Here is a 22,653-nt window from a genome sequence, read left to right as displayed (position 1 = left end):
GAAAAATAGATTTTTTCCAAATTTGGTCTCATTCGATTCGGAGTGGCTTGAGACGTCGAGAGAACTTAAAATTAACAAATCTGATTTTTTAGTAAAAACAAACTTCAAGTTAACAATTGAACCCGGCATACCCGGACAAAAGACCTAGCCTGGTATAAAAAAATACATTTTTTTCAAATTTGGTCTCATTGGATTCGGAGTGGTTTGAAACGTCGAGAAAACATAAAATTAGCAAATCGGATTTTTTAGCAAAAACAAATTACCATTACTGGAAGTTTGTAATTGAGCCCGACACACCCAGACAAAAGACCCAGTCTGGGTTAAAAAATACAAATATTATACTAATCTCAAAAAGTTTTTATACCCAATGTGTTAGATTTTTTCCCCAAGTGTGCCTCTTCAACACACACGTCTTTTCTGCTCCTTAAGACGAGAGTAGAAATATATATTCCAAATATAAAATCAGTGGCGGAAGCTGCACAAGGATTAGTTCGAAACCGTCGGCCGAACGTAAAACACATGTTGAATAAAACAAACACAAACAAAAACTTTGGAATTAGAAATTAGTAGTGAAAACTTATTGAAATAAATTTAAATTAAATAGAGAAATATTTAAACAAATACCTACGATACACAACCCATAAAAACTAAATAAATTATTTATCAATGTGCATTTTTCTAGACACGTACAAATCTAGTTTCATATGTGTACCAAGAAAGTAAAGATTTAAATTGTTTATAAATGTGTAATGACAATTCTAGTGTTTTTAAATTTGAATTAAAGTTTAATTTGCAAGTAAAAAATGCCGAGAGCTTTTCAGAGGTACCGAAGAAGTTTTGATAGATTTTACGGAGGTAAGTGTTTGAAAAAAAGATATAGTTTTGTTTTTTATAATTTACTTATATATTCATTAATAGAATAGAATATTTTTATTAATTATAGTAATTTTCATAAAGATTATATTGATCCTTAAATTTAAATTACTACTTTTAATCTGAATACCTTGTTCAGGTATTATGCAAGTACTTATGTAAAATAGTAAAACGATTTAAAATATAAAAGAACGCTAATAAATATAAAAAATAAGAAAAAAAAATAAATAAAAAATAAAAACAAGACAGTTTAAAGCTGTGACAAAAACAAAAATAATACATATGTATTTTTATATTTTTCTTAAAAAATAATACTATATTAACAGTGTTAATTTAACACTTTCCACTCGCGAATTCATATGAATTTTGCCGCCGGAGCAGCAGCATCCGAGTCGAAAGGGTTAATATTATTTCAAAAATAGATATATTTATTGGTATTTTTTTAATAAAGATTTAAGATTATTATAAGTCCGCATAAGATAGTATGTATGTTTGGATTTCATAAAAAATAATTTTATTGTGTGAAAATATTAATTTGTGATTTAAACAAATAAACTTTTTACATTAAAACGTTAATACCTCCGTCTAGGTTTTATAATAATTAAAAAAAAATTATAGTTAATAGTAAAAAATACAATATTTAACCTCTCGGATGCATTCATATAAATCTCGGTATTAGCAAATGGAAATAGTTACAATTTTGAAATTTTAAAACCGATTTTCTATTTTCATGTTTTTTCGACGTTGCAAGTCATTCTGAATTGTTTCGTCCCAAATTTATAACATTATGTGTGTATATCAATCCTATTTTTTATATAATTTGTAGAAAAGTGCAATATTTTTCCCACAGGTTTTAGACAAATCAATTCAAAAATTTCAGAAACTCTCACATTATGTGTGTATATCAATCTGATTTTTTTATAATTAGTAAAAAAGTGCACTATTTTTCTCACATGTTTTAGACCAACCAATTTAAAAATTTCAGAAACTGTTTTGAAATTTGAAAACTTTTAAAAAATATGTTGATTTTGAATTTAAATTAATTAATTATTAATTATTAACTAATAAATTATAATAAAACTTCTTCAAAAAAATTACAAAATGTGTATTAATTATGAACTTAGTATATTTTTTGTAAAACATGTTTTTGGAGAAGACAATAATTAAATTTGTAACAGTACAAATTTTTTGAAAAAAAAAACTATTTTCTGTGAAAAATAAAAAGTTATTGCAAAAAAATAATTTATCTAAAAGAAGAATATAAGAGAAAAATTGAAAACTTTAAAAATATATTACATTACTTTATATATTTTAATTAATATTTTGCTTAAGTTTAATTATAATTTCGAACAGTAAAATAAAAATTAGAATGCCAATAATTGTGAAAAGGTGCCAATAATTATGTTAAATCTTTTAAAACTTAAAAGAAAGTCTTACATTTTATATAGTTTATATTAAGCTTTCAACAAAATAATTATTGTTTGAGGATTAAATAATAATAAATGCCCATAGGAAGTTTATATAATTAATTTTCAAAAAATCTATGTACTTTAATTCACAAGACTGATGTTTTTTTAAAAACATTTTCTAAAAACAAGCTTCAAGTTTTAAAAAATCTGTAGTGAATGTAAATCTTTCATTTTATTTCATTCTGGATTTATGAAAATAATCCGATTTCCCACTGATTTTCTCCATTAAGTAGTTTAAAAACTACTAATTTATTTTATAAAATCACAAAGCGCATATTATTATTTATTTACTTTTTAAAATTTTGGAATATCCGAAAGTTTTCGAAGAAACAAATATATGGAAGCCTTTCTATTTTACCTGAAATTTGAATTTCAGTATAAAAATATTCTTACATAAAAAAATCACTTGAAAAATATGCATATTTAAAAAAAAATGCTATGAAGTCAATTTAAAAAAATTAAGTAAATTTATTAAGTAAATAATTTAAGTAGGATCACCCCAATTGTTTTATATGTCCAAAATACAAACTTAGCAAATAAAAACTCGCAAATACTACTCAAAGCCCATAAATGGGCACCAGATACAAAGTAACAATTATCAATTAATTTTTACTAATGGACTACAAAATGATACATGATAAGTTCTGGTCACAAATTTACGAAACCAGATGATCTAAAAATATTTCTTTTGAACCAAAGATACAATCCTGTCAAAAACTATAATCGTATTGACAGACAATTGTCCTCGATCTGTCGTCATTGTCAACTTTTCCTCTGACGTGTCCTTCAGTGACATAATTTTTACAAAAAATTAGGAAATGATTTTTAATAATAGGAATTTTTATAAATAGACAACTAACGCCTAATGTACCAGAAATTTCTCCCAAATAACTTTTACAAAAATTTAGAGAAAGATTTGTAATTTTTATAAATAGACAGACAACTACTGCCCAACGTACCAAAAATTTGCATCTCAATAGATAGAAGATTCAAATCCTTCGATACAGGATTCTCTGACGTACCATTCAGTGCCATGATTTTTTGCCAAATAACTTTTACGAAAATTTAGGGAATGATTTGTAATTTTTATAAATAGACAGACAACTACTACCCACTTTACCAGGAATTTCCATCTTATCGTTATATTATCATTATAGAAGATGTAGATGAATCCTGTATCCTTCGATAGAAGAGCTTTCCTTTGTCGTGTGCTTGAATGGTATGATTTTTTCCAAATAAATTTTACAAAAACTTGGGGAATGATTTGTGCAATTAGTAATTTTTAAAAATAGACAGACAACTACTATCCACTCTACCAGTAATTTCCTAGAGATGTAGATGATCCTCTATCCTTCGATAAAGGATCTTTCCTCTGACGTGCCATTCAGTGGTATGATTTCTCCCAAATAATTTTTACAAAAATTTAGGGAATGATTTATAATTTTTATAAATAGACAGACAACTACTCAGGAATTTGCATCTCAATAGATAGAAGATGTAGATGATCTTTCTATAGAGGATCTTCTAACGTGCCATTCAGTGGCATACGATTTCTCCCAAATAACTTTTACAAAAAAAAATAGGAAATGATTTGTAGTAATAGAATTTTTTATAAATCGACAGACAACTACTGCCCAATGTACCAGGAATTTCCATCTCAATAGATAAAAGAGGTAGATGATCCTCTATACTTCGATAGAAGATCTTTTCTTCAGTGGTATGATTTTTCCCAGATAACTTTTTAGGCAATGATTTGTAATATTAGTAATTTTTATAAATAGACAAACAACTACTGCCCACTCTACCAAGAATTTCCATCTCATTCGATAGGAATTAAAACAAGAACAGACACTTGAAATATATCGACCACTTGCCGACGGTCGATAAAAATACTCTTTCTCAAATCGTCCGAACATGTGGTGATAAAATTTATTTTTGAAAACAATAAAACTTTACAAGATTCTACAAACACTATTTATGATGGCATGCTACCTATTGGCAGGGTACACACAATTTTTTTTACGTTTTTTTAAGTCTAGATGGCCTAATTATTATTACCTCAAAAATATTTTGTATAAATAAATCGAAGAAGTTTAATGGAGAGTTTTTTATACAGAAATAATATTTAGTTTTTCTACAAGTATCAAGTTTAGATATACTATAAGTAATACTGTACTTATTCTGGAAAAGTAAGACAATAAGGGCACTAGTAAAAAACAACATACTAAATTAGGCAAAAAAGCTATAATTTCCGTATAAACCGTATAATATTCAAAGCTTTAATACAAAATATTCTTCTCAATATTTAATTCTATTAAGTATCCTGCCTATTGGCAAGTTGCACATATTTTGTATTTTTTAATGGACTAATCAATATTAAATTCAAAATAATTAAATTACTCTAAAAATGGACTAACACGTTTTTTTTTTTAAATTTTGAATAACTTTCGTTAAAGATTTTACCAAGTAATTTAGTAGACTACCATTTATATTAAAATCCTGTATATTTTTTCCAAAAGCATCAAATTTAGCAATACTTTAGTGATTCTATTAACAAAATTTATAATAATTATTTACTAAAAAAAATCCTAAAATGAAAAATTTGCAATTTTATGAAATTATTTTTTAGCTATTAGCTATTATTTCCATATAAACCGTATATTCAAGGCTATACAAAATATAGCCGTATACCGTATATACAAAATATTCTTCTCAATATTGAATTCTATTAATTATGGTATACTGCCTAATAGCCCAATTTTTTAATGGCTTAATTAATATTAAACTAAAAAAAATAAATAATATTGAGGATGGAATAACACGTGTTTTTTTTCAACATTTTGTATAAATTTTGTTTTAGAAAGGTTTTAGAAAGTAAATTGATAGACTAACTTTTATATTGAAATCCTATATATATTTTTTTATAAGCAACAAGTTTATCTATACTTTAGTGATTTTATTAAAAAAGTAATAATTAATTATTTTATTTAATAAAAAGCCTGGAGTAAAAATCTGCAATTTTATGAAATTATTTTTTAGATGAATTTATTATAATTGCATTGTTAATATTTAACTATCTTTTATATAAAAAAAACACTTATATTTCCTATAAGCAACAGGTTTATTCAGAACTTTAGTGAGTCTATTAAAAAAAAAATTATATTAATTATTAATAAAAAGCCGAAAGTAAAAAAAAAATTAGATTTATGAAATTAGTTTTTGAACGAATTTACTATAATTGTTTTGCTAATATTTAGCACTTCAATATGAAATTTTATTTATAATAAATATATTATTTAAACAATTTTTGTGGCCTTTAATTTTTTTGGCAATTTGAATACACTTTCAATCATTTAAATAATATACAAACAATTGTTTAGATATGAAAACTTACTTTAGACTACTGATAATAATGCAATAATAGAAACTTGTTCGAACAAACATACTAAGAAAATGTTGTAAAACTGTTTTATGAAAATAAAATATGAAAACCTATTAAATGTTGATTAAATATTTTACTATGTTGATCATTTTTTTACTAGTGCACTTATCGTTTGCAATTTTATGACGCTTAAGCTCGTTTTTCTATCTATCATTAAATTTCTTTAATTAAAAATATTTAATTCATTTATTTCGGTTTTCTGCAATTTTAAAACGTAATATGCGCAATAGTTTTAGTATCAATAACATATTTTTTCCTAACATTTCCAACGATCTATTTCTGTCGGCACAACACATAGTTGTTCTCGTCATTGTGCTCCCATCAAGATTCATCTAAAATTCTTCAAGTGGCGTCATACGGTATTTTTATAATTATTATATTCGACTAAATCACGATTAGTGAATGAACATAAATTATAAAATTCGCGGAAAAATTATAAATACCAAAATCGCGTGAGGCTCAAATTTTTCCTGAGTGGGAACTAAGAGAGCAAACAAGATATGACTGTTTCTAATTAAAAAAAAAGACTTGTGGCCGATTTTGCCTCCAACTTCCATATATTATGCTACTGAATCATACTGAATACTGCCAAAATGTCTTGTATTTGTGCATTCAGGCGCTTTACACATAAACTGCAACGTCACCCGTATGTTATGAAGCTGGGTTAGAAAGACCCTGTTATTTAACATTTTTTGCAATTTATGCGGTTTCTAGGTAAAGTCTTCTATCTGACAACTTGAGAAAAACGCACAACTACCACATGGCTTTTGTCAATATTTAGAATGGAAAGTTCTTCATAACATAGCCTTGCCATAACATAGGTCTGTTATGAGGCAGAGTCGGACCACAAGTCTTTTTCACATATCCCATATTATCAATCTATTTTTTGTACTGATATCTACCCAAAATTTTTTCTAAAGGTTATGTAATGTTTTTGTATTAATGAAGTCTTAAAATTTCGAGTAAATAACCATCCGAATTCCTGAGAATTCTGCCAAAAACCCAAAGAATCTCTTTCATATTCATTTAAGATCGAGATAATTAGCTAAATATTTACACCAGATGCAAAGATTTAATTGAGCTGACGGTGTTAAAATACGTAAGCCAGAAAACAAGTTGCGTTTCACGAGTTTTCAGAAGAAAAAACTAACAACGTTTTGAATTAAAGATTTGAATTATTCAAAAAGCCTATATGTGTTCCTATTGATAGGAAGACGTGCTGATTAGTTTTTGTCAAAGGCAGGTCCAGCCGTTTCCTAGATAGGCGCAAAAAAAATTGCAGTTTAGGTTTTGAGAGAACGGAACATCCTATTTGAATGATTCAAAAAACATTTCACTTGTATTGATGCAATGAAGAACTGATTACATTTTCGGAAAGCAGGTGCAGAGGAGGTTTCGGAGATCCAATGAAAAAAATAAATAAAAAACGCCATTCAAAAACGATCATTAGATATATGCACATCAAATTATCAGATAGTTCATAGAAATTTCAATAATAAGTAGAAAGTTTTGGGTTTCTGTACCAAGACATACAACTGCGACTTCTATGCAACAAAAAAAATGAAATACAACTAAGATTCCCAAAAAAAATAATTGTTGAAATTTTCAAAAAAAAATTGAAGCTTTTAAGAGTTTACAAATGATTACAAGAGCATTTAGATAGTTGAAAAATATACCTTACATATATAATCCATATTACACCCATTTTCATTACAAAAGGAGCAATCGTTTATTTTAGGTATTTAGAAATATCGATAAAATGTGAAATGTGACAAATGAAAAATTCTCAAAACATGTGTTAAAATTGTAAAAATTCACTAGAATTTTATCATTCTTATAAGGAGCTTAACGAGTTCTATAAACGACGATTATGAAGTGACTTCTTAAACAACGTGTTTTTTATAAACATAGCAACCCAAATGGCTGTGATGAATATATAGTTACAATTTTTGTGAAATTGATGACTTTTTTATTAATACAACAAGGCCAATATAGGGCTACTTTCACTTGTGAATATATTGCTATCTATATTTTCTGATGTTAGTACTGCTCGATATCAGGCTGTCCGAGACATGTATCAAACCTGAATACACCAATTTGAAGTCCATAGCTTTATCAACCAAACAAAAACAAAATGCAAAAATATTATTACCATGTTGACGAGAACCACTCAGAGCGCCAAAATTTCATGCAAAATGATCCTCTACAATTTTATTTGCGTGTGTTAAATGTAATGAAATATCTTTAAACTCGTATTATGTATCGTTGTCCCAAAGTTTGTATAATTTCTAAGATTGACAGCGGATATAACTAACTATAACTATAACTAAAACAGTACCGATATAACTCAAAATCCGATTGGACGTCTCTGAAAGCCTTGTCGGTCGTACATCAAATTCGGCCGGTCGGGATTTATAAATAAATCTATAGACTCATTCAAATGCCAGAAGGAAAATGTATGTATAAGTTATACATTTATATATTTATAACCAAAATGTAACAGTTGGTCCATACACTTCTGGATAACATTGCTGAATCGCTAACGCCTTCCGTATTTTTTATGGTGATGGAACTATTTTTGGCCAAAATGATATCACACTCGTCTTATGAAAAATTTTTCGTCAACTACATTTTTGCATTAATTTTCTATCCAATCTGCATAAACCCTTCCACTTGTTTTTCCTCTTCCTCGTGGAAAAATTTATCAAACCATCGTTACTTTTATGAGGCATCAAATTTAGTGTAGTTAAATTAAAATTTTTGGCTTAGTTAGCTACACAAGTCATAAAACAAGTGTGGTGTTGTGTAATAAATCTAAAATACTGGTCGTATTTTAGACTCTCTGAGCAACAAGTGGACTTTAGTATAAATATTTCTTCCAACTGGCAAATTTCACTGATTACTCATCAACCCACTAAATACCATTTCGTGAACAAGTGTTAGGTGAAGCAGATGTTAAAAAATTCGAAGAATAGATAGAAAGATAGATAAAAATTATAATTATAATATTTCAATCATGATATTTGATATATTATAGATATATGTAGTTTCAAATTATTTAAAGTTCCTTTGAATTACAAATTTAATTATTGGATTCCTAAACAAAATATAAAATTTTGAAAGTATGCCTAATTTTATAAAAAAAGTCGCATCAAAGAATTTTGATAAAAAATTGAACCTAAATAGATGCACAGTAAAAACAAAAGAGAGGGAATGTTCAATAATATTTTTTATTACAATTCTGAATCGATTTCAAATTGACTAGTTTTCGGTAAAGATCAGCCTGGTCGTTTCTTCGTAATTTCAATATTACTAAAAAAAATTTGACGATTTTTTTGGGAATGTATGGTCTTAAAAAACATACTAAAATATTGCAGCCCTACGACAAGTACAAGTCGTAAGGCTTTCTTTCTTCGACTATTTCTCAATAACGAGAATGAAATATAATTTTATTGATGTAGAATGAACAGTTTTTGAATTATTCGAAAAAGGCATGAAAACTAATAAAAAAAAAAACAAATACACTTTGTAGTGTAAAATCGCTTCGACTAATATTAACAATTCAAATTTTTTTTATTCAAATTACAATCTGTCTTATAATTAGAAGACATTTAGTAATTAATCTAGGATTTAATAGAGAGACGTATAATATTTTTAGAGAACCACCCATTGGTACGTTTTCTAATTTATGAAAATTTGTACTAAATTTGATGATAATTTATAATAAAAACATTTTTAGTGTAAATTTAGTATCTAATATATTTCATATGAAAAGGCAACCTAGTGGTCATCCTTAAAATTGCGTAAAAAACTTTGTTTTTGTCGAATATCTCGTGATAAGGTTCCCGATCAATTGTACTAATAACTTGGACTTGGGCTAAGTTTTCGTGAAAGCGAAAATTAATAATTACAGCTCAATGTCAATTCTTGTGGATTAAGTGGATTTTTTAGACTGGAGGCACCTAGTAATATTTATATTTGCTGTATTTGCATAAATATATAGATAATAATAACAATAGACAGCTAAAAAAAACAATGATTAATTTCTGGCAATTTCGTTCAAAAATATTAATTAAATATCGAACCATAATAGAATCTGAAAAATTAGTTTTATTATAAAATATCTCAGTGAACAACGCGTTCAATAATAATATTTAAATTTATTTATCAATTGTTTTGATGATAGGTGGAAGTATGGCACAAAAACATGTACTGTTGTTCTATACGTTTTTAATTATCAGAAATATTTATTAATTAAAATTTTCATAAAATAATGTTTATGTTTAAAAATCAGTAATATAAGCAACTTCAATGGCCATAAAATGTTCCTGATAATTTTTGGATAAGAATTATATTTCCTGTCATTAAATTTTCCTGGTAATTTTTGGATAAGAATTCTATTTCCTGTCATTAAATTTTCCTGGTAATTTTTGGATAAAAATTCTATTTTCTAATTAACTGTCCATAGGGTAAGTTGTAGTAACCACAAAAAAGTCAAAAATATTTTTTTAATATATCTTTACGTTTCAAATCCTTCTGAACATTTTGTCATACCTTAAAAAAAATGAATGTGTTTGTGTGTGCGGTTACCAATTTTCCGAAACCAATTTGAATAATTTAAAAAAAAAAGCATTCGATTCGTATTGATGAGGAGACGTGCAGATTAGTTTTTGGCAAAAGCAGGTCCAGCCGGTTTGGAGATCCAATAAAAACAAAAAATAACGGTCAAAATTGATCATTAGACATAAGCACATCAAATCAGATATTTTTTTTAGAGATTTTAATAATAAGTGCAAATTTCGTTTACATTTCTGTAGGTTCGGTACAAATGTTTTTTTCTAGACTGCAACGGGCGCTATCGCGCTTCGATATTTTGTTTTTTCGCAGCTTTCTACTTTGAAAAAAGTAAATAAAAATCAAAATGTTATAAAAAAAAATCAACAAAAACAAGTTATCTCAAAAATTTCAGAGTTTTCAAAAATCCTTCTAAAGCCTTTTTAAAAAATTTAATTTTTAGTAGAGAAAGTTTCAGCAATTTGCCTTCAAGACACGATGCCATGCACCACTAAGATAAAAAATTTAATTTTCGATACTAGTTGTTCCTGCAATTTGCCTTAAGGTACGATGCCATGCTCTACAAGTGGATTGTCCTCTTTTATGGTGTACCAAGTTCTATTCTATTGAAGACCAGACGTTTGTCCACTCAACAATTCAGAAAACAATTGTTGAAATTTAAAGACAAATTGTTAAATTTTAAAGACAATTCCATTTCCTTGATCTTTGATAGTCTTGGTTCTATTTTACTACCGACCAGACGTTATTTCTTCTGAAAGACAATTGTTGCATTTGAATCTATTTATTAATAGAGATTGGATTTTGACTTGACTTGTCTCGACTTGACTAAATGTCCGAATATAAGATTCGTCATGTGATGTTTACGATGATAAACAGACAGGTGGTAGGACGAAAACGAAGACGATGCATGACGTCTGCTTTCCGCATTCTCATGAACAAAGTCGACGGACGGACGACGTTGGGCCGAATTTAGACTTTTCCTCCGGATGACGTGCGCATTTTCAGACAACGGAAAATGCAATTAAAAAATTCGGCAACAAACAATGTAGGGATTTTGTTGGATAAGTCTTTGAAAATTGCTTAGCAGATTATAAAAATAGGTGTAAGTAGCATTTTGCCCCAAGTATACTAACAATCGACTTATAGGATTTAGTTTTTCAGTTAAAATTTCCAATTGTTTATTTGGAAAATGAAGTATTCGCTTTCACCAAAAACTAATGAAAGAGAGTTCAAATTAGCACGTTTCAGAAAAAACTTATATTACTAAAAATATTACCCATATAGATATCGCCGTGTCCTATTTGGTTGGATAAAATTTAACAAAACTTTTTAGCCATTATCCAATATCATCATATCTTATATATAAAAATGAATCGCAAAATGTGTTGGTAAGCGCATAACTCAACAACGCCTGGACCAATTTGGCCAATTCTTTTTTTTAAATGTTCGCTGAAGTCCAAAGATGGTTCTTACGGCGAGAAAAAATCGAATAATTGCCGGGAAAATCTTAAAAACAGCCCTTTTCTTTTTCACATGCAAACGTTTTCTAACCAAAACGTAGAATCATTTTGAGCTTTATTGCTATTATATAAAGTTCATATTAAATTACAAGCACTAACTGTAAACTCCTCCTAAACTATTATTCGGATTTTGATAAATCTTTCTGACGTTTGTTAAGGAAATTTTCTAAGATGTATGTGTATAAAAAGTACTGTGATGTATGTGCAATATTGTATAAATAAATGGAAAAAATTGCAAAAAACGACATGTCATTATTTGCATTAAAAACAAATGAAAACTATCATCTGCCAAAAATTACAATTTACTTATGTACCTAGACAATATTAGAATATGTATAATAAATTCACAATTATGAATAAAAAAAATGAAATGTCTACATTATTATTGCCAAAAAGCAGCTGAGATGTGCCAGATATTAAAATAATATAAAATACAGAATATGTATGTCAGATTGAAATATACACATATAAACAAATATGACAAATTAATTCACTTAATATATGAAATTAAGTATTAGGGCCGGTCCTACCTTTAATGCGATGCAATACGAGCGCACGCCTTAGGGGGCGCCAACAAAAGATTCGGATATTGATTTTTCAATATAGTATTTTTTCAATGTATAATTTCTTCGCATCTTTTACAAATCTTTCCACAATATTTTTAAAATTCGTAAAAATTTCACTTTTTAACAACAAATGGGAAAATAAAGATGAATACATACAATTCGGCCCTCACGATATCGGTTAGGAGAAGTTTAAAATGCAATTTAGGATATCTTAAATAATAAAAAATTAAATTAATTTAATCCAACATGAAGAACCAGCGTTATGTTATGGTTATGGTTATATTATACCGCTTAAAAGACTTCAATTTCCAATATAGTGTGGGAATTGAGACTCATCATTTTATTTAAAGTAGTTCTACATTTAACATCGCTCATGTTATAAATATATATGCATTTTGGCGTAAAGAGCAGTTTAAAAAACAATAATTATTATTTTTAAGTAAACGGTAAATATTAGTATATTATATTAAAAAGATGTAGACATGGGTACAGAACAACGTCTGTCGGGTCATCTAGTTTTTGTATAAAATTCTCAATTGTTTATTTCGAAAATTAAGTACTGGCTTTTACCAAAAACTAATGAATGAGATTTCAAATTAGGACGTTTCAAAAAAAAAAAAACTAAAAATATTGTCCATATAGAGATCATCGCGTCCTATTTGGTTGGATAAAATTTAACCAAATTCTTAGCCATTATCCAAGATCATCATATTTCTTACAGTTTCTTGCAAAAAAATGCGCTAATTTTTTTGTAGTTTCTATAAATATCTACTTAATATATGTGATTTTTAATTATATTTATTTTTTCAGATTCGAGTCCAGAACATAATGTGAGCATAGCCAACGACACCCAAGCCAGATCTCCTGAAGCATCTCGTAACCAAACCAAAACTAAATACCAAAAAAATGCAATTCCTACAAATTCTCAAAATCCCATGGACCAATTTTATAATCTAACAAAATTGGCCGAAGTGGCTGAACGGTTGTCTCAGAGTCAAAACACAGAAATCGACTCTAATAATAGAAATTTTGGAGAAATAAGTGATACCATAAACATTAGAAATTTATCTACCACAAGAAATCCAGTACGATGTAATTTGCAATTTGTTGATCATGTATCCAATAATAAAAATCCAAATCCTGGTGCATCACAATTAGATGCACCCATTAGGAATGCAAGTGATGTAGTGATAAATGGAGAAAAAAATGATATACAGGATAAATTTACTAAGATTTTTTGTGATAAACGTTTTGAAGAAACTAGATTGACCGATTGTATAAGGAATCCAGAAAAAGAATGCCTGAACACAAGTTTTGGAACGAGCAATACAACTGTTATTAAATATAGGTATATATGAATAAACACACTTAAGGAGCACAACTAGTGTAAGCGCCTAAAAAAGGTGATTTTTGGGAATTTATATTGAAGAACTACTTCATCAATCACTTCAACATTTTAAGAATGTATTCACACATGTTTTAAGAATACATAGTAAAATTTTTGAAGAAAAAAATTAAATATTTTTTAAGTTATCGTCGATCTTCAACGGCGCGAAAAAAAAAGACCCTTCACTGCTGCAGTGATTCCGGCCTTCTACGTGGATGAAATTTAGAAAAAAAATTCTCGTTTAACTAGATAATATTGTCTGTAAAATGACCTACGATAAAGTAAAAATCAAAAATTGACAAAATGGCGGCGTTTTAAAAAAAAAAGTCGAATTTTACCCAAAATTTTGGTCGTTTTTGGACTGCCAAAATTCGATTTTTGATCTAATCAAAAATTCGATAGTTCATTATACGGAGAACTATATATAGATGTAAAAAAAATGATAGGATCATTTGTTTTTGAGTAATCGCTGCAGCAAATTCGGAAAATGATGTTTCGAGAAAAACGCGTATAAAGATAAAATGATCGTTATACTATATACTATATATATACTATTCAAATGGCTGTGACTCAAAAACTATTCAAGAAATCGATTTAAAATTTTGGTATGTTATTTTTAAAGGTATAACCTATCGAAATATGGAAAAATTGAAAATTCGATTTTTTGAAAATCTCACACTAGTTGTGCCCCTTAAATAATTTCTATATTGATCACTGATATTTTTACCATTAATTTTGCTATTACTATTATTAGATGGAAAAAACAACAGCAGTCACCAATCCCCGAATCATCAGAAGACGACACGTCCAATGCAAGCACCAGTACAGGCAGTAGTTATGCTTACGAGCATAAAATTTTCGACAAAATTCCCAGGAAAAATAAAAGCATTTGCGAGTCTGTGGGTTCAAAATCAGATTTGGCGAGCGAGACCGAAAAAGACGATTTTTCTGATAGGGATGAAGCTAGGAAACTAGACCAGAATCACCAGGAAGACGCTTATGCTTGCACTGATTGTGGAAAAAGGTAAATAGAAGAAGAACTAGGTGTAAGTGAATAATTGACATAATCAAAAACAATTAGGGTATACGAATTTCTAGAATTGCTACGGCACAATGTTGGTATTTTTATGCCGATTCTGCCTCACAACAGTCGAATGTTATGGCAAGGCCATGTTACGCACCAACTTCGATACATTATGCTACTGAATCATACTGAGTACTGCCAAAATGTCATGTATTTGCTGTGCATTCAGGCTTTTACATATAAATTGCAACGTCACTCATATGTTATAAAGCTGGGTCAGAAAGATCACGTTGTCTAACATCGTTTTTTTTAACTTCCCGAAGGAGAAGTTTATGTTTTCATAAAAAAATCCGATTCGCTAATTTCATGTTTTCTCAACGTTTCAAGCCATTCTGAATCGAAGAAGACCAAGTTTGGAAAAAGTATGTGTGTGTGTGTGCGTGTGTGTGAACAGATTGTTTGCCGTAAATTTTGCGCGACGATCAGCCGAACCGTTTCTCTGTAAATTGCAGAAAAGTGAAAAAATTTTCGTCTACGTTTTAGCCCGCAATTCTGAATCGATTTTGAAAATTCAAAAACCGTTCGAAAGATATTGGTTGGGAATCGTGCTGATTAGTTTTTGGTAAAGATCGGCCGGGCCGTTTTCTTGTAATAAAGCTTAAAAAAAATCGACGTTTTTTATGATTTTGTTTGACGGTAGATACCATGGTCTTCTAGATCATACTAAAATATTACCGCCCTATGACAACTCGTTTAGCTTTAAAAATTCGTCAAAGTTTACAAAAATTGGTATCGTTTTTTTGGCTTTTGTCAAAATTAGACATTTCATCGACGTTTCTCAAAAACGCCTAAACTGATTTCAGAAATTTAAAAGCCATTCGATGTATCTCAATGAGCACTATACTTTGTCAGTTTTGTGAGACTGATCTGCCGAGCCGTTTTTTGTATAATTTGAAAAAGAGTGTTAAACTTCTCGTCCACATTTAAGCTCATTCTACCGAATCGATTTTAAAAAATCAAAAACTGTTCGAAAGATATTAGTTGGGAATGATACTGATTCGTTTTAGGTGAAAATCCTCCGAGCCGTTTTTCTGTAATTAACTGTTGAAAAAAAATTTAAGCCGATTTTTATGAAACTTTCTTTGGCGATGTGTATCATGGTCTTATAGAACTTACTGAAATATTACGGCCTTACGACAAGTAGTTTAATTTTAAAAATTCGTCAAAGATTGAGAAAATGAGTAGTTTTGTTGACGTTTGTTAAAATTAAAGTTAGATGATTTACTTGGTATATAACGATAGATTACTTGGTCTTAATAAACATACTAAACCATTAACGTCCTACTAAAACTGGTTCAATTATAAAAATTGATTTGTGAAAATTTGCTTTTAGAACTCCAAGTGAACGCGTTCGTTCGTTTTCAATTGTGTGTAATAAATCCACTCGGAATTCTTTTAATCACTCATAAATTAATTTGTTTATTATTGATTAAGTTAATTATTTACGCATATCGGGAAGTTCATGTAACTTGCCTGAAGGCTAAATACCAATACCAACTAGTTGACATTTGTGCGATATCTAGGTTAGATTTTCTATCTTACAACCTGAGAAAAACGCCTGGCTGCACAGCAACCACACGGCTTTTGTCAATATTTAGTATGGAAAGTTCTTCATAACATAGCCTTGCCATAACGTTAATCTATACTACTCTTAACAGTTAACGATCGAGGCTTAATCCAACAACTAACTTTTACCAGAACCACCAGAGAGTCCTTTACCTAAATCTATTATCTTTTTCCTCTAGGTATAGTACGTCTTCCAACCTCGCCCGTCATCGGCAAACCCACAGGTCCGCCTCCGACGCCAAAGCCCGGCGGTGCCCCCATTGTGACAAAGTTTACGTGTCCGTCCCTGCCTATTCGATGCACGTAAGGACGCACGCCAGAGGATGCGCCTGCACCTTCTGCGGAAAAAGGTTCAGCAGACCTTGGCTGCTGCAGGGACACATCAGGACTCATACCGGTAAGTGGAAAAATTGATAGAAGAGTATTTTTTAATATGTAGAAACTGAATATCGAACAAATGCAATTCCCCTTCCAAATTCCATAGACGAATTTTACAATTTGACAAAAGTTACCAAAGTTGCAAAACAGTTGTCTCAGAGTCTCAGGAAATCGATTCTTGTAATGGTAAAAGAAATTTTGCAGAAAGTTGTCCAAAGCGAAAGGAAAGGTTGAAAACGAAAAAATTTTACTGAAAAGCGAGGACAATAACCTAAGCAAACGACAGCAAATTACTGATCTTATTTTTTTTTTCTAGAAGAAAAGATTCTAGAAAAAATTAATTTAATATGCCCGAGACAAGGATTAAGAACAAACCGTATTGTGCAGACTTCAAAAACGACGAAAAACTATATATTAAACGGTCCAATGAACAGTGTAGCAATGGCGGTCAATGAACAGTGCTCAAAACTAAATTCATCACATAATACATTTATCAACATTGTCAAAAGAAATAATACTTATTAGAATTTGTTAGCATTACTAGTGTGTTTGAGTCTACATATAAGTGCATGTGCGGACGTATGTATGTACGAGAGTATGTATAAATGCCCGTATGTGTGTTTGTAAAAATAACATAGTTTAACATTATTATGTTACATTACTATATAATTAACTGTATATAGCCGATTGGCGTATAATAAATAAATAAATAAATAAATAAATAAATAAATAAATAAATAAAACGGTTTTCAGAAATAAGTTATGCATCCAACCAAAGTTTTACCATAAACAGGAAATTACCTATAACAAGAAACCAAGATGCAATTTGCAATTTGTTGATCATGAGAGTAATTATTTGTACAATAGTCAAATGTAGGATAAAAAACAGGTGTCGAAAACACCTGAGGCAAATAATACATAGGATTTTGTCTGTTTTTACTACCAATTTTTATAAACACGGCGTTGCCATAACATTTGTATTTTGTTGGAGAATTGGTTCCTTTAATTTGTTATTGATCAGTTTTGCACAATTTATCTAGATTATCTAGATATTATTTTAGATTTGTAAGACACTTTTGTAGATATTTGATTTGCTCGTCTATAGAGTCTTTTTCTCCTTTTCTATCTAACCTTGTTTTTCAGTAGAATTCTTTTATTAATTTACTTGTCAGTAGAATCTTTTTTATATTTTAATTAGATATTTAATTCGCTCGCCAGTAGAGTCCTTTTTATATTTCAATTAGATATCTAATTTGCTCGTCAGTAGAGTTCCATTTGATTTAAATAAAGCACAAATGAAAATGAATCCTCTAGAACCAATTTAGCAATTCTTGAATTTATGACGTTAAAATTTTTAAACCTTTACGCGACGGAATAATCTAACTTTAATTGATTTTAATAGTTAAAACATGACTCCTAGGCCCATACATTTTTAGTAGTTTTTATTTTAAGACCATAAATTTTATCATCAAAATAGTACAATAAAAAAAGCAATTAATTGCAAGAAAACGTTGAAAATCGGCGCAGTCGTTTTTGAAAAAAGTTCAACAAAAGGTCAAAAACTTTGGCTCATATTCTCACACAAATACTTTCGTTTTTAACTTTGGTCTCAGCATATTCAGAAAGACTTGGAACCTCAAGATAAAATTAGCAAATTGAAGAAAAATGAATAAACTATTTCCTTATTTATTTGAAGATATTCACTTTAATATAAAAGAAATACTGTTTTTACAGTCTTATATCTTCAATTAAAAAATTGATTCTAATAACAAGTACATAGTAAGATAAGAACAATTTTATTCAGTTAAGATTAGATTGTAAGATAAGAGAACAATCTTATCCATTGAGATTATTTTTATAAATATGTATTATTATTAAGAAATATTTTACACCGTAAATATTTCCTGATTTCCATTCAACAATTTCAACACTAATGTTAAAAGTATCTCAAAAGAAACAGAAAAATTACGAATAAATTTAACAACCTTAGAAAAATTATTACTAATTAATAATTACTAAATTACTAAATAATAAATAATACTAATAATTTGAAAATGCTAGAATTATGATATATTTTTGTGTAAAATATTCCTTTGGTAGAGTAATTATTTATTACTACATGATTTTAAAAATATAAGTAGATGTCGAAATCAATATTTTTGAAATCTAGGCGAGATTTTATATGAAAAGCGAGCGCAGAAAAAATTCTAAAATATTAAATATAAAAAAAATAATTCTGTGCCTTTATTGCATTGAAAATAACAAGTTGTCGTGCATCAAAAATATTTAACTTTTAAATTTGCAGAAAATTTGCAGAAAGCAGTATTTTACTTTAAAACTGTTGCACGAACATCAGTAATAATGAGATATAGCTGTTTAGATAAAAAAACTTTCTAAAAAAAATTAATAATTGTACACTATTAATTATAGTGTACAAATACAAGCTTGTATGTCCTAAAAGCCCAAACTATCATTCCAAACTTTAATAAAAACAATGTAATTCAAGTACTTTTCGTAGGACTATTATTTTTGCATAGAAGAAACTAGATTTTTCTAACACTTAATGAGTTATTTGCCAAATGATACCTTTGGAATAGGGTTTTTAAATTTTTTAAATCGATTCAGGAGTATTCTGCTAATTGCATATTAAAAAAAATATATAAATAAGAATTATTGCTCGGGCGATAGCCTAAAAAAATAGTGAAAGCAAGTCTTTCTTATCGTATACCAATACATAGCTTAAATTTAAAAAATACAACTTTTTTCAAATTTAGTCTCACACGATTCAAAATGTTTTGAAGTGACCAAAAAGCAAAATTAGCAAGTCCAATGTTATTGCAAAAAAATAATCTCCTATGAAAAGTCAATTACCGTAATGTCGATTGTGTATTAATCCATACCAAACGTGATCAAATCTCGTCTAATTATTACTTTAGTGCAAATTCTTACACAAACTATCATTTATTATGATAATTTAAGATTTTTCCTTTATTTTTAGGTGAAAAGCCCTTCAAATGCTCAGTCTGTTCCAAAGCCTTCGCCGACAAATCCAACCTAAGGGCACACATCCAAACGCACTCCAATACCAAACCTCATGTCTGCATCAGATGTGGAAAGGCATTTGCTCTAAAATCATATTTGTATAAACACGAAGAATCGTCATGTGTCAGACAGACATCCAAAAATGAAAACAAAAACCAGGAACAGAACAGATATCAATCGGTCGTGGCAAAAAGCCCAACTTACATAAATGAAATAAATGAGCCAAATGAAAACCAACAGGAAAATTTTGTAAGATCTAATGAAACTAGTGATTCTGGTGTGGGTCACCAATTTGTGCCTGACCAGGATAAAAATTTCATTGAAATTGGTAAATACAAGAGTACTACTGTTAGTCCAAAAATGCTACCCAAAGTAGTTCCACGAGAAGACAAAAGAAGTCCAAGTAAAACCAATTATACATTTGGAGCCCAAAACAATCCATACAAGGAAACCAGTATAAATTTTAACAATACAACTGAAGACTTTTCAAAGCAGCAAACATCAAGTCAAAAAATATTAAATCCATATACCCAAATTACTTCTGATCTCGGCCAAGCTCCTGATTACGAAGAAGTTTTAAACCGGCTTCAACAAAATAAGAAAAACAACTGCAATTTTCCAAATGCTGTATTTTCTTTCAACAAACGCCAAAATTTGGAGTTTAATTATGAGGAAAATGCAATGATTGAAAATAGGTACCAGGATGAAGAACCTATGGATTTTTCGACGTCTAATCTGCAGGTGAAACAGTATCGTGGGTATATGGATAAAGCACAAATTGCAGTTTAAAAAATCTTAATAGATCTTGAATTTTCTAAAAAAAAATTTAGTTTTAAGAAAAGCAACATATTTTCAAACAAAATTTGTAGGTTGATGAGAATGAATCGAAACAAATAGATAAATATTTTGCCAGTGAAATTAGACTTTGGTCTAATCCAAGATGACAAGTAAAATTCATTTGATCAACTCATTAACTACTGTCTAAATTTTTTTTCTCAAGAAATTTAAGAACAAATCAAATGATTCGAGACAAAACAAAATATTAAAAATGAATGATGAAACGCAGATTGCTATGTAATAGATCTTCAAAGATCTTTAATTAACATACAGATTGTAGGAAAACAGTTTTAAAATAGCCATACCTTTTCAAGGAAAGTTTTGAAGTAGATGTCCAGATATAATTTGACTTGTTTCTTATATTTAGATAAATATTTTAATAGTAAAATTAGACCAAAACAATTTAATCCATTTAGCTACTGTTTGCAATTTTTATTCAAGAAGTTCTAATTATTTGAAGCAAAATATAATTAAAAAATCTAATAAATGAAGAAGATGAAATAATCTACTGAATAATTTGTGGAAAAAGCCCTAAAAAATTGAAAAAAAAAACAGATAAATTAATCCAAAAATCAGCCCAACAGTTGCTATATACATAATTATTTAAGAAATAAAAATTCTAGTAAATTTGAGAAAAAATATAATTAAAAACACTGACAAAAAAGCAAAAAAAAAATTCTTTAATATTCGAGCAAACCAAGTGTATAAAATTTATTCCTCGACCAAAAATAATTATCAAAAATTTATCAAATATCAAATATCGAAATGCCAAAAGGCCCAACAAAACTATTCAGTTTTTGGTGAATAAAATAAGAATGGACCAGAAGTAAGTTTTTGTTATGATCCGAAATAAAAAATTCAATTTCATTAACTCATGAACATTTTATATAAAAAATCAGATTTGAGCCAATATATTGAACGTTGTGCTTCAATTTTATTAATAATTGTAAATAATTATTAATTGTTAATATTTTATTAACAATTGATTAATAATTTAGATAGGTCCAGCGGTTTCTAATTTTCCAGATAATAAAAAAAACTAGCAAATACAAAATTTAGAAAAATGAAATTTTTTGCATATCTTTACGTTTCAAAGATTTCTGAACATTTTAGTATACCTTAGAAAAAATTGATGAATGTGTGTACGTGTATGTGCATATGTATGTATAAATTACAGTTTGATTTTTCCGAAAAAAATTGTGTTTTTTTAAACATTTATGAAAACATTTGAAAAATTTGAATATTGAAAAAAATACTCATGACTTAAATTTTTTTGATGATTTTAATATCTCCGAAACCTTTAAATATAACTTAATTTTTAAATAGAATGTGGAATGTTTTTTGAATTACTCAAATCGGTTGATTTGTGCTCCCGAAAACGTTGACTAAAAACTGTATCCACAGTTCCACACATACACACATTCATCAATTTTTTCTAAGGTATGCTAAAATTTTCAGAAACCTTTGAAACGTAAAGATATGCAAAAATTTTCATTTTCAATTCAAGGGATGATTACAATAACATACCCTATGGGAAGTTAATTAGTGATATGGATTCATAGATTGAAATTTTTGGAAAAAAAATCAAAATTTTAGTTATAAACAATTTAATCATATGAAATAATGTAAAAATGGAACCAAAAACTGAATTGTTTAAAATTAAATAAAAATGGAACCAAAACTCCAATGTGATAATCCTTTTAGAATAACGGACCAAAAATTAGCCTATTTATAAATAAGAAAAATTAATTTTAAAAATAAATATTTTTAAGAGAATAGTATAAAAAATTTAAGAAGTAAATTTTGCATTATGGAATTGGATAAACAAAATTTGAAAAATTATATTTTATAATAGATTTTTGCGGTAAAAATCTTCACGAGCAAAATTTGAATTATGCTATAAAATTATATATA

The 22,653-nt window shown here is 28.4% G+C and overlaps 1 protein-coding gene across 1 annotated transcript; it reads left to right on the top strand.

Moving 5' to 3' along the window:
- The first annotated feature begins 803 nt into the window (after window positions 1-803).
- Window positions 804-20,691, top strand: LOC113389593 (zinc finger protein with KRAB and SCAN domains 7). Its single transcript, XM_026626612.1, has 5 exons — window positions 804-855; window positions 13,256-13,793; window positions 14,587-14,856; window positions 16,662-16,879; window positions 19,859-20,691. The coding sequence occupies exons 1-5, from the start codon at window positions 804-806 to the stop codon at window positions 20,689-20,691; spliced, it is 1,911 nt and encodes a 636-aa protein (XP_026482397.1).
- Window positions 20,692-22,653: the final 1,962 nt, after the last annotated feature.

This window comes from Ctenocephalides felis, unplaced genomic scaffold (genome assembly GCF_003426905.1).
Source record: "Ctenocephalides felis isolate EL2017-DRISC unplaced genomic scaffold, ASM342690v1 CF-g0.4_SCAFFOLD_03573, whole genome shotgun sequence".
NCBI classification, from domain to species: domain Eukaryota; kingdom Metazoa; phylum Arthropoda; class Insecta; order Siphonaptera; family Pulicidae; genus Ctenocephalides; species Ctenocephalides felis.
This window is presented reverse-complemented; position numbering and strand designations above follow the sequence as displayed.

Bases quoted from the DNA above. Each gene is read 5' to 3' on its own strand.
- LOC113389593 (XM_026626612.1), top strand. From the start codon at position 804: ATGCCGAGAGCTTTTCAGAGGTACCGAAGAAGTTTTGATAGATTTTAC. The intron at 856-13,255 runs GTAAGTGTTTGA...TTATTTTTTCAG, and splicing joins TTTTGATAGATTTTACGGAG to ATTCGAGTCCAGAACATAAT. The intron at 16,880-19,858 runs GTAAGTGGAAAA...CTTTATTTTTAG, and splicing joins ACACATCAGGACTCATACCG to GTGAAAAGCCCTTCAAATGC.